Source organism: Balaenoptera acutorostrata, chromosome 4 (genome assembly GCF_949987535.1).
Source record: "Balaenoptera acutorostrata chromosome 4, mBalAcu1.1, whole genome shotgun sequence".
Taxonomy (NCBI): Eukaryota; Metazoa; Chordata; class Mammalia; order Artiodactyla; family Balaenopteridae; genus Balaenoptera; species Balaenoptera acutorostrata.
The window spans coordinates 8,216,484-8,235,049 of record NC_080067.1 but is presented as its reverse complement, the minus strand read 5'-3'; the positions used below and the strand labels follow the sequence as shown (position 1 = coordinate 8,235,049).

Below are 18,566 nucleotides of genomic sequence, written 5' to 3'. Positions count from 1 at the left end.
TTGCTTTGAGTTCTTACAGTCGTGCAAGGTTGAAGGTTTTGTCAGAGAGCCAGGGCGGAGAGGTTGAGGACAGCAGGGAAGGGAAGGCTAAGAGAGCAAAGCTAAGTGTGAAGGGTATTGCTTTGAGCCTGATCGGTAGGTTTTAGCATCAATCCTCTTTTTCTGGAAGAAGAAGCAAGTGGCTTATGCTTTGCTTTCTAACTTTAGAGGTACCCAAAGCCATATTTATAAGGAAGTTGGTGTGGATAAATATGAAGGAGCAGTTGAAGGAAGAAAAGAAGAGGGATAAAGGGAGGGAGGGAGAAAGAAAGGAAGGAAAGGAGGAAGGAAGGAAAGGAAGAAGGAAGGAAGAAAAGGAGGAAAGAGGAAGGAAGGGAAGAAAGAGGAAGGAAGGAAGAGAGGGAGGGAGGAAGGAAGGAAGGGAGGGAGGGAGAAAAAAAATAGTCCTATATGTCTCTTACGCTGTTTCCCTGATTCACTTTTTTGTCATGTATGTAATGGGGAGGTTGACATTAGCTTAGCTCATGACAACTCATTACAAAATTTGAATTTAGAAGGACCCATATTAATGAAGTTTCTAATGAATTTATAAAATGTCAAAGATCACATCTCATTATAACTTGAAAGACAAATTTCAAAGTGATTTTTCAACTCTTCCAGAGCATGCTATGACATGACGCCCGTGCATCATGGCTGATTAGAGAATATTGTCATGTTGGCAGCTGTTTCCTTGGCTTTCACCTCATTTTGTGCTTTTGCTTTTCTTTAAAATACACTGGCACGTCTGTGAGAAGACTCTGTGGAGACAATAATGATGCTTGTCTGAGTGCAGAGATCGAATGATTTTCAGGAAAATTAATAGTCTCTGTTCTGATTTGGGTGATGTTCCCACAAGGAAATTGACAGAGAGATGTTTTAAAGTGTGAACCAAAATATTAGATTCATGCCATTCTCCAAGTCCCCACGATTACTCTCTCTAGGGTGTGATTGATAGCTTGGCCTGATGGTTCTTTTTGTTCCTACCGTAGCTACAGCATTAGGGAAAAAGGCTCCCAAGTTGAAATGGTAATCATAGACAAAAATTGGAAGTAAGAGCCATTCTGGGATGAGGGGGAGAGCGGTGCTTGGCCAGGGATATGGCTCATTTATGAGGTTTCTTCATTAATCATAGACAATAACGTTGACTTATCATTTCATGTTTCTTGTGGTTACCATATCTACCCTGGACAGGAGGATGTGAGAACATTACAGTCGAGGGAATCTCGTTGCAGAAATGTTAACTGACTTCCTATGGTGACGTGGCTGGTTGATGTTGGAGCCCTGGTAATAAGCCATAGATTCTAGGTTTTCTGGAGCCTGGTGATGGGGTATTGAGATGGGATTGCTGTGGCATAGATATTTGGGAAGATGAATGAACGGAAACCATGTGTCTGAGTCAAAAGAACAAGAAGGAAATCATGCCACTAAACAATTAGGAGGGTGTGGGGGAACAGGTACATATTCAAGGCACACTTTATTACCAGCACATTACACATACATTTATTACATGTGTACTTAACCACACATTTTCAACAAAAAGTACCCCAGCAGCTATAGTAAAATACGATTTTTATGTCAGATAGATGCTAAATACAAATCAGCTGCTCGTCTGGTGCTCAACTGAAGAAAAATGAGAGATTCCAAGGCTGGATGGATATATCGCTGTGTTGGAAAGTGTGAGATCTAACATAGTATATACAAAACAAGTTAAAACGTCAAAGATATTTCTGACTCTGTGTTATTTTTGTCGTATACCCAGCTTTGAAATCAATTCCCAAATAAGATGGAAATTCAGATTTTTTCCCATCAAAGGAAAAGTGTAGGAAAATTATGTGTGGATAGATCAACAGTTTAGTTTTTAAGCGATAACTTTTTCATCAACTTCAAATTGGAATGCTTTTCAGTAGAAAATCTAGTACTGGAATTTTAATATATTTTTTAATGTGTATTTTGAAATATACAAAAACTTTTCAAAATATAAGCCTTAGGTTTGAACTTGAGTCTGTTAATGATATTTCTCATGGTTCTTTTGCTCAAAGAATAGAATTGAACTTGAGTATCACCTTTAAAATTAATTTTTATTGGAGTATAGTTGATTTACAATGTTGTGTTAGTTTCTGCTGTACAGCAAAGTGATTCAGTTTTACATGTACATATATACACATTTTTTTGATTCTTTTCCCATATAGGTCATTACAGAGTATTGAGTAGAGTTCCCTGTGCTATACAGTAGGTCCTTATTAGTTATTTATTTTATGTATAGTAGTGTGTATATGTCAGTCTCAATCTCCCAATTCATCTCTCCCCCCCTTTACCCCTTGGTAACCATAAGTTTGTTTTCTACATCTGTGGCTCCTTCTGTTTTGTAAATAAGTTAATTTGTACCATTTTTTTTAGATTCCCCATATCAGTGATATCATATGATATTTGTCTTTCTCTGTCTGGCTTACTTCACTCAGTATGACAATCTCTAGGTCCATCAGTGTCACTGCAAATGGCATTATTTCATTCTTTTTTATGAGACTGAGTATCACTTTTAAGAATATGTTCTTGAAATAAAACATATACCCTGAAAAATACACACGAGTACAGAGTTTGATGACTTTCAAAACCTGAATACTACTATGCAATCAACATAAAGGTCATGAAAGATATGGACCAGCATCGCAGAACACCCTGACCCGTGTCCCCTCCTAATCACAATCTCCCAAAGTTAACCACTAACCTGACCTCTTAAACCCTAGATTTGTTTTGCCTGTGTTTGTACTTCATTTAAATGGATTCTACTCCTCTGTGTCTGGCTATTTTTTTGTTTTGTTTTGTTTTTTATAATGTTAACTTCTTTTTTTATAAAAACTTTTTTTTTAAAGGAATTCCTTTATTTTTATTTTTTATTTATTTATTTATTTATTTTTGGCTGTGTTGGGTCTTCGTTTCTGTGCAAGGGCTTTCTCTAGTTGCGGCAAGCGGGGGCCACTCTTCATCGCGGTGCGCGGGCCTCTCACTATCGCGGCCTCTCTTGTTGCGGAGCACAAGCTCCAGACGCGCAGGCTCAGTAATTGTGGCTCACGGGCCTAGTTGCTCCGCGGCATGTGGGATCTTCCCAGACCAGGGCTCGAACCCGTGTCCCCTGCATCAGCAGGCAGATTCTCAACCACTGCGCCACCAGGGAAGCCCTGTCTGGCTATTTTTGCTCAACATTATGTTAGTGACATTCATCCATTCCCCTGTCGATTATTATATATCACTCGTTTGCATTACCATATAATGTATTGTGATAATATATCTTGATACTGCCAAACAGTCTTTAAAGTACATGTGCTAACTGGCTAGGAGTCAGTAATGTAGGAGGGTTCAAATGACTTTGCATCATCCTTCCCAAAACTTGGTATTTTCCATGTTTTTTTCTTTTAGCCATTCTGGTGCACAAGCATTGATTTTTAAATTGACTAAATAAGCCTCTAGCAAACTCATATCAAACAAAGGTCTTTATTTAGGAACCAGTGTGTGCTTCGGGCCGGGAAGGGGCAAAGTTTCATCAAGTGGAATGCTTCAACATCAATACATTCAAAGAAGAAATACAAATTTGAATGACATAAGCGGAAAGGTCTCAGCACAGACTAGTGGTTTTGTTTAAAATACTCCCTTATTTTCAGAGAAAGCACTTCATTTGGGAATGAAGAGATATGCATTAGAGGCTAGACATTTATGGAATCTGAAAACTGACATTTTTAAGATTTTGGGGGAGAACTCGTGGGATAGAAGAAAACAGTAAGGCCTTTATTAACTATACCACAAATGATGTGATTTTCATAGAAAAAACACAAGGCAGTGGTTGATTTGTATTTTTATTACTGTTGCAGGGTCTCCATTTTGGTGCCTATTGGACATTGTCCCTATAAAGAATGAGAAAGGAGATGTGGTCCTTTTTCTGGCCTCGTTCAAAGATATAACAGATACAAAAGTGAAGATTACTCCAGAAGATAAAAAAGAAGGTTTGTACTGTTTTCAGAAAACATTGACAGATGGAGTAACATTTTGAAATTGTTTATTCAAAAACTCTGGTAGGAAAAAAAGTGTGTTTTTAATAACAGCAACAGATAAATATTCATAACTCTTAGCAGTCAGTATTTGGTGCCTATCCCCAAATCACAGAGACTCACATGAATTTGCATTTTCCTCTTTGTAATAAAAACTCACTTGATAGGAGCCAGAAGTTTATACTCCTGTTCGAGGAGGATGAGGATGGGAAAACAATTTATCAGAATACACAGATTCACACCACCTTGTTTTATCAGGGAAGAATATACATTGATAGCAATAAGTGAAGTTACAATGATGTGATTAAAAATACTGCTCTCAGTTTCATCTAATGTGCAGTGGTTCAGAACTTAGACGTGCAAGATTTCATTTTATATCCAAAATCCAGAACTCAAGTTTAGTGCTTGTTAGAGTGGAACGTTGCAAATGCGTATCTGTATTTTGCAATAATAATTTGTTTTAAGACAAAGACAAGCTCTTCAATGATCTTTAAAGTATTCTAAGACTTTATATTGCTTACTTTATAGCTTCTGTCTATAGTTTCTGAGGAAATAACCTGCATTCATGTAAGCAGACAAAAAGTAACACTGAAAAAAATGCCCATATTATTTCATTTAAACAAAAGTAGGATTAGATATTTGGGCGACCAGAGAAAAGGCAATTGTCATTGTAGGGATTTCCTGTATATTAAGTTCTTTATGAGAACCAGCTCTTTGATGTTTCAACAACTATGTCTTTTTAAAAACGTGTATGAGTGTTTTAAATACATTATGTCTTTTGAAATGACAACACAAATTGAGAACTATTTGGTGACCCCCGCCAACTTCTATCTATTTGGAATGTTTGCAAATGCAGGACTGTTTTCTCGTGTACTTGCATAACTAAACACTGTGGCATATTTTACATACAGGAGGGGCGAGTCTTATACTTAAAGTTACTTGGATATTAGAGCACGTGTAATACCTGTCCAATGAGAGAAAAGTGTGGAAATTGGTGTGCGTGATTTTTGGTTTTGTTTTTTACTGTTTTCTTTGCTGTTGCAGGAAAACAAAAGGTAAGTATGAACTGTATTTATTCAGAACACTTCTTATACCAAATGTAGGTTTTTTCCATACCAACAACCAGTTCTGCAACTCTCAGGACTCCAGCTGGATGTCCTATAATTTAATTCAGGTCTGACACTAAGTACCTGGATTTAGTGTCAGAGTGCACAGGTATAAGGGCCCACCCTAACTGCAGATGCCGGTCACAAGTACGGGGTGCCCGGGGCCCACACACTTCTGTCCAGCTTGGCTACAATGCCAGGAATTTCACAACCCTCCCCATCCTTTTCAGATTTGATACTTTGCTACAACAGCTCACTGAACACAGAGGAACACTTCTGTTATTGTAAAGGCTCTAACTCTGGAACAGCCATAGAGAAGAGATGCCTAGGGCAGGTATAGGGAAGAGGGCCTGGGGCTGCTGTGGTTTCCCTGGGAGGGCCACCCTCCCAGCACCTGGATGTGTTCATCAGCTCTCCTGCTCAGGTGTTTAGTAGGAGTTTTCATGGAGGCTTCATTACATAGGCAAGATTGATTACATCACTGGCCATTAGTGATCAACTCATTCTTTAGTCCCTCTCCCCTCCCCAGAAGGTCAGGGAGTGGGGCTAAAAGTTCTGGCCCTCTAATCTTGCCCTGGTCTTTCTGGCAATGTGTTGCCCTGCTGAAGTAATCTAGGGTACCCTCCCCTTCCCCACCACCAAATATTTATTAGCACATAAAAGACACTCATCCCTCCAGAGATTCCAAGGGTTATAGGGTTGTGTGCCAGCAACAGAGACAAAGACCAGGTACATTTTTTATTATGCTACCATAAGGATTATTTGAATAACATTATTATTTATGTATTAAATATATATGTGTATATATTATGTATACTCGTATGCATAGATAGATACATAAAACTATCTTTAGAAAGAAATATGGCTTTTTTTTTTGGCTTCAAAGTGGGCAGTTTAATCAACCTGACTTGCTTTGAACATGAAGATATAACTAATGGTTTTATATAATTTAGGTCATCATCTTTGTCTTGTGTTTCTGGTGTCTGTAGATAAGGGTGAAATCCCCCTTTTGGAAGACTGCAATGGATAAAAGGAGTAAAAATATACTTATTCATTTGGGGTTTGAAAGAGCTCAGTACAAACACTCCTTTTCCCCACCCAAGTTCTGAGCCAACTGAGAAAGAAATAAGAGTAAGGCAGATGGGAGACCAACACATCACCTTTATTTCTGAAGAAACCGATAACAGAGAATGTGGCATATTATCAACAGCAAATGGGCTTCCTCCCAGTGAGCCCAGATTTAGGCAAAGTTACCTCGCAATTGGAGCTATACTGGGGCAGAGACAGAGCTCCCTCTGGTATAACTTAAAGCTTGGAGGACCGGAGCAGAACAGGTGCTTCCCAAAGGCAGCTGCTCCCTAAAGAGAGGAAAGAGCAAGGGCCACGCCATATATGCCAAGCTCAATCATATTAAATTCCTCCTCTTCTCCTGGGAAAGATTGAATAAAGGAGCAGTACAGAGGCCAGGTGTGTTACACTAGCAGAGCTGCTTTCCCAGGAAAGCTTGCACCTGCCTTTTGGGGGTAGAGGGCACGCATTTGAATACCCTATGGAACCAGTAACAATTATTCTAATCCAAGGTTCCATCATAAAAAAGAGTTTTACATTTCTATTTAAATAAATATATTAAACTATGCTTAATAATAGTCCCATTTTTTTTACAGAATATGTAAAATATGAAGACTGTCTCTTGCAAGGTTTAAAGAAGAAAAACAAAAAACACTTTTAACATTAATTGTATAAGGCAGAATAGATTTTAGAAATTTTGAAATATTTGATAGTAAGTCTCTAAATCTTTTTATAGCTTTATGACTTTGTTCCTCAAATGATTATTATTTCATATGAAATTAAGTGTTATTTCTAATATATATTGAACACTCAAGAATATTTTCTTTTCTGTTGCTAAGTTATAAATGTCCCACAAAACTATGTAGTATTTTAATAGAGGCAAAGTAACTATTGTAAGCCAGCATAGTTATAAAATGATCATAAAATACATATATATATTTCTCTCTTTTTTTTAACTTGCTTTTAATAGGGTAAAAATACCTTAAAATTCACCAATTGATGGCATGTCTTGCAGGAAAGGCACACCTTAGCGTATGATATTTTTAGAACTTCAAGATGTGTTTGAAAACTCTTAAAATGTCTCTGTGTAATTGGAGCAGTATTGTATCTCAGCACTAGAAAACTCGAGGTGAGCATGTAGCCTGATGTGACCCGATATCAGATGTCATACGAATGTATCTCTGAAGATCATCTGAGTTGTAGAAATACGGTTTGTGTTAATTAAATTAATTCCCTACCAAGGCTCATATGATGGACTTCGCTTAAGAGATATAAATTGTACTTCTTTTTTTAAAAAAATGCTTTAATCAGTAACGTCTACATTGTTCTGGGGTTTATTTGAAAGGAGGAAAAACATATTTTATAGAAAAAACTAGCAAGGTATGGGATACAGTGAGCAGCATTGATGGAAGATTGGCATAAAATGCAAAGTACTGTTTGGACACTCAGTTTTCAGCTGCTGATCTGGGATGTTTTTGTGTGTGTGTGTGATTGAGAGAGAGAGAGAGAGACTTCAGCAGAAATCTGGTGATTTTAAGCACCTTTTAAATTCCTTCCATTTTTTTTTAAAGATTTATTGATTGATTGATTGATTAATTGATTGATTGATTGCTATGTTGGGTCTTCGTTTCTGTGCGAGGGCTTCCTCTAGTTGCGGCAAGTGGGGGCCACTCTTCATCGCGGTGCGCCGGCCTCTCACTATCGTGGCCTCTCTTGTTGCGGAGCACAGGTTCCAGACGCGCAGGCTCAGTAATTGTGGCTCACGGGCCTAGTTGCTCCGCGGCATGTGGGATCCTCCCAGACCAGGGCTCGAACCCGTGTCCTCTGCATTGGCAGGCAGACTCTCAACCACTGCGCCACCAGGGAAACCTCCTTCCATTTTTTGACACATATTTCATTTCCATTCTAAAAAAAGTGTGTAGACCAATAACTTCTATATGTGTGTCTAGCATTACTGAGTTAATTTAACATGAGACCCTATTTACCTCTTTCCCTATAGAAATATCAGTAAGAAATATATTAATTTAATTGTGGATTAATAATGAATTAAGCAACTCAATCAATATTCATTGAGCAACCATTCTGCCTTCTGTATTGAATGATTGTTTGGAGATGTCAAAATGGGTACAGTATGCTTTATTTGGATCATCTAAACCTTAGCTTAAACCCCGGTTCCACACGTTTTGGCTGTTAGGCCTCAGACAAGCTGCTTACCCTTTCAGAGACTAAGTTTCTTCACCTATAAAAAGGGGTAATCATACACGTCTACACTTACTTTAGGTATATAAGAGATAATATCTGCAAATCACGTGTCACAGAGCATACAGAATACACCCAAGAAGAAAAGAGTTGTGGTCATTGTTATATTCTACATGTTTTATAAAAATAGCTAGCTGTTATTGAGTCTCTGCTTCGTACTGATGATTACTTCATTTGCTTCTCGTTATAACCCTATGAAATAGGAATTATTCCTATTCCTATTTACCAATGAATTTTAAGTAACTTGAGAAAGTCAACATAGTGAAAAATGGTAGGACTAGGGTTTACGCTGGTACAGACTCCAGAGTGTACATTCCTTCTATTGGTGTTTTTTTTTCTCCAAAGAGCTCATGATCTTATAAAGGAAATGGATCCAGTATTTGCAGTACACTATGTTCAGTGACAGTAGAGTGGCAGAAATGGTAAATTCTTCCCAGACAAGGTAAAAAGATAGGATGGGGCCAGCAAGAATTGGAGCAGAGTCAAGGAGAACTTCACAGGGAAAATAATATTGAAGCAAAACTTGAAAGATGTGAGGAGTTTGATAAACTGAAAGGAAGGGATGTTAATTTCAGGAGATGAAATAACAAATAGCTGACCTTTGTTCAGAAGTAGTTTCTAAAAGTCAGGGTGTTGAATTTCAACTCTAGATAGGCAGGCATGGCTTAAAACGTAAAGATTTTATTATGTCTTTCTAAGGAGCTTAGATGGTGTGAGGATAGAGTTCAGAGTTATGACCGGTAGACCTTGACAGTAGAGATGAGGGAAAGGAAAGAGTTGATGAATTCCAAGTTTCTGGTTTGGGGACTGTTCTGGACTCACTGAAGCCCTAACCCCCAGGACCTCAGAATGTGACTGTATTTTGATATAAAGCCTTTGAAGAGGTAATTAAGGTAAAATGAGACCATTAGGGTAGAACTTAATCCATTCCAACTGGTGTCCTTAGAAGGAGGAGGTTTGGTCACAGAGAGACCGATACCAGGGTGCTCGTGCACAGAGGAAAGCCCGCATGAAGAGAAGCGAGAGGGCAGAACTTCCTCTTTTAATTAAACAGATCTGCTTTTAGCTCAGGTAAGCAGGTTTTAAGTTCCAATTACTTAAGAATCAGCTTATGATGCTCCTCACAATTCACTTTCTAGCTACATACCATACCACCTTCTAAACCTTCTTGAAGTCTCTGGACAAGCCAAGCTGGTCTGTTCACGCTCAGCTAGTAAAACTCACACTCTCTTTCTCTCCATACACTGGTCCTCAAATTTCCCCTCACCTGGAACATCTTTGTCACCCCGTTTACCATGAAAATCCCACATCTTTTCTTTATAGTCATCTTACCTGAACCACCTTAGGTCATAGTGAGGGTCCTTCCCTTAGACTGATCTGTGCCTCGCTGCTGACCTAACACTTCTGACTTGTTTTTCCCACACCAGTGAGGGCCTTAAACTTGGCATCCTGCTTCAGCTGCCTTTCACTTTCCTCCAGTACTTTACACATAACAGACACTGAGTACAAACTTATTGATTAATTAATGTTACGAAAGGACCTTTACCTATGTGACAGCACAGCTTCTTTTAGAAGTTTATTTTCCTCAGTTGCATGTGTCTCAATTTTCTAAACTTTTTTCACATGCTAATTTGGTTTTCTGCTCAAAGCAGTTGAGTATAATAATATGTGCCTTGTTTATTTCTTGTAGGGTGTCCCAGATTTGGCTTGAAATGACGGTTGACCCTGGGTTATTCATGATGTGCTAACAACATTATGAGTTGCCTCAAAACTGGGGGATTTTGATGACCATTTCTAAAAAGTGACACTTCAAATTTGCCTTGAGAATTTAGGGGTTGATGTGTGAAGGTTTCCACGTTATCTTCAGTGATAATACAGATCAGGAGTCAAACGCAATGGCGTTTCTTGGTAGTCTAGCTTTTGGCGAGCAGAGCAGGTTGGCATGATTAAGGACACTGGCAAAGGCTTAAATTGCTCCTGTCTTTTCCTATTGCTAAGTGGCTTCGGAAGAAATAATAATAATGAATAGCTGCACTCAACAATGAGATATGAATTGCATTTAGCTACAGGAACCAGAAAACCTAACTAACGTGAGCTTAACTAAATAAGGGCTTATTTTTCTTGTATCTCGAAGAGTCTGGAGCTTAGAAGCCCATAGTTGGAACAGCGAAACAGCAAGACTGGGGGCCCTGGGGCTCTTTTTGTCTTTCTGCTCTGCTGTCCTATTGTGCTGTTTGCCATCCTCATACTTGTCACCTCGTGGTAGTATGATGCCTGCTGCAGAGTGCCTTTCATTTACTGATTCTTTGCTCTAAGCCAGACAGATTACGCAAGGATCCCACAACGTGGAGCAATGAGACTTAGAGAGAGTACGGGAGCTGCCCAAAACCTCAGTGCTGTGAAAAGCTGGAGACAGGATGGAAGCCCAGGCCTCTCTGGTCTCAGAGCTCTGATTCTCCCGTTATGCCCTGGGGCATCCTGTGAGACAGATGAGACATTAGAAATGAGGTAGACACAAGGGTGGGCTTGTCTCAATTCCTCCCCAATGTCCCACACATGATTGTCAGTTTTTTTACCATACTCATTTTTTTTTTTATTAAAAGAAATTATTTTAACTGAAGTATAGTTTATTTACAATGTTGTATTAGTTTCAGGTGTATAGCTAAGTGAATCAGTTATATGTATATGCATATATATACATATATATGTGTATATCTATTCTTTTTCACATTCTTTTCCATTATAGGTTATTAAAAGATATTGAATATACTTCCCTGTGCTATGTAGTAGGTCCTTGATGTTTATCTATTTTATATATAGTAGTGCATGTATGTTAATCCCAAACTCCTAATTTATCCCTCCCCGCTTTCCCCTTAGGTAACCATGAGTTTGTTTTCTATGTCTGTGAATCCATTTCTGTTTTGTAAATACATTCATTTGTATCATTTTTTAGATTCCACGTATAAATGATATTCTATGATATTTGTCTTTCTCTGTTTGACTTACTTCACTTAGTATGATAATCTCTAGGTCCCTCCATCTTGCTGCAAATGGCATTATTTCATTCTTTTTTTATGGCTGAGTAGTATTTCATTGTATCTATGTACCACATCTTCTTTATCCATTCATCTGTTGATGGACATTTAGGTTGCTCCCATGTCTTGGCTATTGTGAATAGTGCTGCTGTGAACATTGGGGTGCGTGTGTCTTGTCAAATTAGAGTTTTAATCTTTTCCAGATATATGCCCAAGAGTTTTACCATTCTCATTTCTTATTCAAAGTCCTTACTATCCCAAGTGTATGAGGACCTGACACATTAGCATCACCTGAGAGCTCATTAAAAATGCAGAATCTCAGGCCCCACATCAGACCTCTGAATCAGAATCTGCATTCTGACAAGATCCTGTGCCGTTCACTGACACATCCAAGTTTGAGAAGCTTCATGCCGTACACGTTCCTTAGAAAGGTTCTCCTGACCATCCAGTCTGAAGGGCCCATCTCCAGCCGCTCTACCCCATCACCTTGTTCACTGTAGGCATAGCCTGTATGGCTATGTGAAACACCTTTTTCAAAAGTTAGTTTATGTTGTAATTGTTCCCCACTCCATTAAAATGTAAGCTTCATCTGGAAACAGGCTTTCCTTCTCTTGTTCAAGATCGTATCCCCAACCCAGAGTGTCTGACACTTAGTAAGTGCTCAATAAATGTTTGATTGATGGGTGGATGAATAAATGAATGCATAAATGAAGTCCAATTTAGGAGACTCTTCACAGATAGAAAAAAACATCGCATTCTTGCATTTCCAAAATAATCGTATCATAATTATCAAAGCTGCACATTCTGATGAATATATTTAGTTTAGGTCAAAGACCATGGGATGTGTGTTTATCAAAGCCTGCTCCAAGCCTCTCAAAACGGGTTCTTACTCCTAGTGTGGAGTGGCCCTTTCACTTCAAATAGAATCTCTGCCACTGATGAATTTTGTGTTCTTGTTGACTCTTCTGTTTGTCCTCCAGTTTCTGAGAATCTCAATTTGGTCACATTTTTGAAGATAGTGGAAGTCACTTCTTAAAAATACATATAAAAATGTTCTCTGTAAAAACAGACATTAAGCCACTGATCAGATATTAAGTCTAAGATGATTTTGACATATTTTGAATATTTTAATTTTCAGTGGGGAGCATAGTAATAATGTTCCTTTCCCCTGCTGAAATATCCTGCCTGATTTTTTTTTTCTTTGCATAATGAAGAAACACAGGCCCAGATCTTAATAAAGAGCAGTTGTCTGATGAAAGAACTGTTGTAAAAATTGATACTTTTTCTGAGGAGATAGATTTCTGCCTTCAGGAGATCTAGACCAACTTTTTGTCAAATATGTGATGAAATTGGGAATGAAGAGCTCAGGTCGATCCTCAAAGTGATTGAAGAATTTTAATCACATACATATTACATATATTTTTTAAAGCTGTGGGTTGTTTTTTGCATATTCACCAATATTATTCTCTCCTAGAATCTTCTAAAGGCAAATAGTATAAGCAAGAGTTCATAAACTAAGTTGCCTTTGGACACCATGGGATAACGTGATGAATGAAATGCTGTGATAGACCATGGTGGGAACCTAGGCATAACACACATGGTATGCTTCACTACGTCATTCTATTTTAAAGAAAAATTTTAAACATTCTGCAGCCAATTGAAATATACCTGTGGACTGAATTTGTTCTATTGGTCAGTAGTTTATGCCCCTTGGATGAAATTATCAAACAAATTTCTTATCAGTCATATTTTTATAAAAGGTATTTCTGGTTTTATAACTTTGGGGATGGAGACATATTTTTTAACCCTTTTTTGGTGAATTTAACATTTAAAAATGTTTTGCAGTTGAAAAGCCAATTAATTGAAACACCAGACAAATATGTATTAAGAGGATTAGTAAGTTCAGGTTGAGAGTTTAAAAAGCTGTATAAGTTGACTTCCTGGTTGGGTATACATTCTTAGTGAGGTCTTCATGTCTGGCAGAATTCACTAGACATTGGTATTAGGGAATGTTCCCAATTCCAGGATTATAGCTATCATGCTGCTGTTAGGAATGATGGTAGCATCACTTGGGAGAGGCTGGAAACCGTGGACCAAAAGGTTTGCAGGTACCTGAGTCTCAGCCTTCAGCATCTTGTGGAGAGACATACTTGGGACTGTGGATTTATGCTTCAGGGGATGGTAGGGGAGTGCTTTCCCTTTTTGCTTTTCTTTTTATATTGATTAGTGTGTTAATGGCTTTGCCAGTGTGAGAAAGACTATTTGGTGCTGAGAGCTTAGGTGCCAGCTACTTAGAGAAGTGCTGAGAAACTCTGGGTGCCCTGAAGAGGAGAGATTGGGTGCCCAGTTTCAAGGGAGTTTGAGTTCAGTTTCTGTCCCTCACATCAGTGAAAATGAGCTTACCATCCCATCTAGCTTGTTTTTATACAGGAAGACTTTTCAGGAACCACCATCAAGCAATCCTGTTTATCTTTACAGTGGGTCTCCCCCAAATTCCATGAGGCTTTTAAAGTATTTATTTGACACACTATGTGGGGAATGATTTGACTCCTAGACAGCACAGAAGTTTCACTGGATAAATGTCTCCTGAAATGTTTGGATAATTGCTTCAGTCCCTTAAAATTATATGGTAACCAGTTTCGTTTGATCTACTTTAAAAATACATCTTTCAGTTCCTGAGGAAAATGTATACACACATAATTTGGCAACTCCTCCTCAACATGGAGAATGACATTTTTGCCCGTGTATTGGCATTTCATAGCAGACATTCATATTAAAGGTGTTTATGCAAGATGAGATGAATATCTATTAACTGGAAAGCTGCTAAAATGACATTATATTGAGGAGAAACTCTGGAGGGTGTAAATGGTGCTTAGGAGCACATTGGATTGTGCCCTTTTTTCCATATGTTCCTTTCCCCTTCTCAACTATGAGCTCTGTGAAGGCAGAGGCCATGTCTGATTCACTTCTGAGCCCCAGAATGGAAGCTAGGGTGTAACACATGGAAGACGGAACTGATTGGCATTGAGAGGTGCAGAGTCTTGTGGCTACTTGGAAGCTGTCTAGAATGATTTTTTTTTTCTTCAAAACTTGAGGAGAAGAACACAGAAAGAGTTTTTGAGCTGAGGAACGCCAGTGATAATCTGAGATTTAGGGGTGTGTGGTGATTGTTAGGGTATGAGAGATCATAAGGGATGGGATGAAATAAAGTGACAAAAAGCATAGAGATGGTAAAAGTATTGAAAATAGCAACTTCTACTAACTGTAAATAAAGAAAATTAGTGATTATTTTATAAAAATTAGAAATGGGATATACCAAGTATATAGACATAAAATATATTATTCATTAATACAACCTTAGTGCAAAAATGGGTAAATAAGCCTATTCGAGGAAATATGAAAGCAAGCATGGTATAGTACAGGATGATATAGACACGGAGAGGGTTGATCTCTCAAGAAAGTGGTTTACAATAATGTGATCACTAAGAAAGGTACTCAGGAGTGTCAAAAAGAAGCTGAGATACCCAGGATAGAAGGGAAGAATAAGGCAGAACCCTGAGTCACATTGGAGCATAGTATTAAGAAGTAGCCATCAGAATGGCTAAGAGTCATAATTTTGTTTGATTTTTCAAGTACATGATCTCTGACCTGTTTAGGGTGCCTTAGGTATGAGCTGAAAGAAGTAATTAAGTGATGGACCCAAAATGCGACTCCAGCTATATTTCATCTTGCAATAGAATTTCAGTGAAACCTAAAGGATAGATTGATGAGATTCAAATGAACAAATTATTTAATAACTTATTTACATACATTGCAACAGAAGTGCAGAAAATCAAGCCATACCATTGGGTGATGACTTCCTGAGTTGATAGTCTAGCTTTGTGTTGAAAAAAGAGATAGATTAGCTAAATTAAAGTTACAGTAAAAATTATCTGAATAGAACTTCAGATTCTATTATCAGTTCTGTTATCTGAATAGAACTTCAGATAAGCCCCAAACCTTGATCTATTGAGGGTAGGGTGCCCTGGAAAGTTGGCTTTTAATTCTCTAGTCTAACTGCAAAGATCTTAGGAATATGGTGGTTACCAGTGAATAGGAAGGGACTAGAGGGTATCTAAAAATTCATACATAACCAAAAAACAGGAAAATGGTGAAGGCAGGTTCCCAAAGGCCTGACGATATCCTCTCTTTAGACAGATGGTCTCATTGGCAGCAGTGGGACAATATGAGAACTTGAAAGCCAAGAGTACTTATCAAACTGCATGCATGCTGCTGGCTGGCCATTTCATGCTGTGTAGCCATGTCTAGATTTATAGATGACAGCTTTATCCATTACCTACATTAAAGGATTGCATGTCTTTTGCTGGTGTCTGGTGGTGTCTTTCCATAGTGACTATCGCACTTGTGCAATCACGCATCATCGTTAGAGTCAAAAGATACACTATTAATTTGTGAGGAAAATAAATAATAGTGGTGAAAAAAAACTCGAATGAATCTGATAATCTAGACAAGCATGGTAAATAAGAGTTACTATATGACCAAATGTCATGTGATTGGTAATAGCTACCTAGAATTTTATGTTGAAAAGCTTTTTAAGGTGGCATCTTGTCACCTCAAAAGGGCAACTATAATCAATTATCGACCTCTTCCAAGGTCACAGTGAATCGAACAGAAGGTAATAGTCACAAGCAAGCCAGGTATTTGCCATACATGCTGTTGAAGAAAGCATTAGCATTTCTATAACAAGTAGAAAATTGGAGACCTCAACCCTCTCTTGTAGGGTTAAATCACTGATACAAAATAGTCTTTCATATATTTTTGAAATGAAAATAATTCATCCATTGTGGTTTGTTGTTGAGTTCTCAAGAACCTATTGTTATAAAGAAATCAATTATAAGATTAAGAAGCATATAATGAGCTACAGGTGCAGAGGAGAGATCCTAATACAGAATATCTAAAAATGCTGCATAAAATTAAAAAAATTATAATATGGCTGTGCTAGTGGTAAAGTAAGGGAGAACATTAGATTTGAGGAACAAAAAGGAAGTATGAATAAGAGGAGTACGTTGGAGTAGGTGAGGGAAGAAAGACAAAGCCTAGGTCCTCAACAGAGCAGGAGATCAGATTGAAGTCATCAGCAGGAGTCTGAGACAATGAAAGACATTGACAGTGTCACCTGGAACAGGGGCTGAGAGGTCCCAAAGAAGAAGACTTGCTTATTTAACCTTGGTTCTGGGAAGAACATGAAAAAAGAAAAAGACTGGTTTTCGTAAGCATTCCTAATCTGAACCTTACCTTCATTTAGGTTTGGGGTCTGAATTCACAATATCTGTTGGATATCGAGTAATTCTAGCTGAAAATTTTATTTAAAGTGATTCTGATCATTGACGCTGATTCTGATCAGTGTCTGATTCCCCAGACGCATTGGAAAAAAAAATGCAAAACTTTTCTTATTGGGCATTTTTAATTGAAGTTCTACAAGAATCCTCAGAGATATAACGTTTGGGCATTTTTAATTGAAGTTCTACAAGAATCCTCAGAGATATAACGTTCCAAGGAACATGAGTATATGATAAAAATCATGCATGCTGTGAGGTAAGGTACCACAAGCAAGAATCATCAGAAAAAAAAGAAATTACAAAATTGAATCTTCAAGGACAAGAAGATATTGAAGATATTGGAATTATTAAAAATATAAGTCTACTTAATTTATTTAGAGAAAATTTTAAACAAGTTTAAAAAAATGATGGAGGGACAAAGACAATTAAAATTAACCAGGTGGATTTGAAAAAAAAAAACTGTCGACTGAAAAACAAAGCACAACGTGAGAGTTGTGATTTAAGTTTTATCTGGGGCAAAATGAGGACTATAGCCTGGGAGACAGCATCTCAGATAGTTCTGAGAAACTGCTCCTAAGTGGTAGGGAGAAGGGCAGTGTTATACATGATGTTAGTGAAGGGGGGACGTGCAGTGGACCACACATGTTGGCAGAGGCTGGCTGCTAGTCACGAGGAACAGGTGTCACTGTTAATGCTTTTAGTGTTTTCTAGATACGAGGAGATGCAAGAATTGGGCTCATAATGTCTTCTCCTGAAAATATATGACTATCTAAGGGCTTGATCTGCCAGTTTTTCTCAGAGCACAGAGGGCCTCCTTCCTGATCTCCACCCTGAACGCCTTTCAGGGTGTGTTGAAGGTCGGTGGCTGCAGTGGCTGGTGACCTCATCCTTGTAGAGGCAGATGCCAAGTGCCACCTTTTTTGTTGGCAGAACCAAAGAGAACTTCTATAAATGAGAAAGAGGATAATTAAAAATAAAGACTCAGTGAACAGGATAAACAGCAGACTGTTCATAGAATTAGAAAGAATTAGTGAATTAGAAAAGTAAATCCATGCAATGTATTACAGACACATAAGAAAAAATGTTCAAGAGAAATAGTGGTTAAAGAAAAACAATCCAAAATATATGGAATTTTAGAAGAAGAGAATAGAACGGTAGAGAATAAGGTGTTGAGGATTTTTCAGAATTTATAAAATTCAATACTCAGATTCAGAAAGCCCAACACTTCTGAAAGTTCGGTATAATGTAAGCAAACCAAGACTCGGAAATGTGAAACTAAAGAACACTACATACAAAGAGAATGTCTTAAAATCAGGCTTATGGAAATGACTTTATCTGCAAATGAAAGCCCATTTGACTGACAGTTCTGCTCTCAAAGGCAACAATAAAAGCTGGAAGACAGTGGAATACTATCTTCAAAATGTTGATAAGAGTCGGTGACAACTAGAATGTTTTATCCACTGGAACTCTTGAAAAAAATAGAGATAAGATACAGAAACTTCATTCAAAAATGTAGATCATTCACTAACCAAAACTTCACTATTAGAAACTTCAATATGAAAAATGAAAAAGGGGATATGACAACAAATGCAAGAGTGATTAAGGAGACAATATAATAAAAAACTTAGGCCAATGATTTTGAAAAATTATGTGAAATGGAAAGTTTGTTAATTTTTTTTT

The 18,566-nt window shown here is 37.8% G+C and overlaps 1 protein-coding gene across 1 annotated transcript in view; it reads left to right on the top strand.

The window, feature by feature from the left end:
* The window catches only part of KCNH8 (potassium voltage-gated channel subfamily H member 8), a 276,697-nt gene that overhangs the window by 31,447 nt on the left and 226,684 nt on the right, over positions 1 to 18,566 (top strand). The window contains exon 4 of the mRNA XM_057545662.1: positions 3,903 to 4,034. Within this exon, the coding sequence (XP_057401645.1) occupies positions 3,903 to 4,034 (132 nt within the window). The remainder of the gene's footprint in view (positions 1 to 3,902; positions 4,035 to 18,566) is intronic.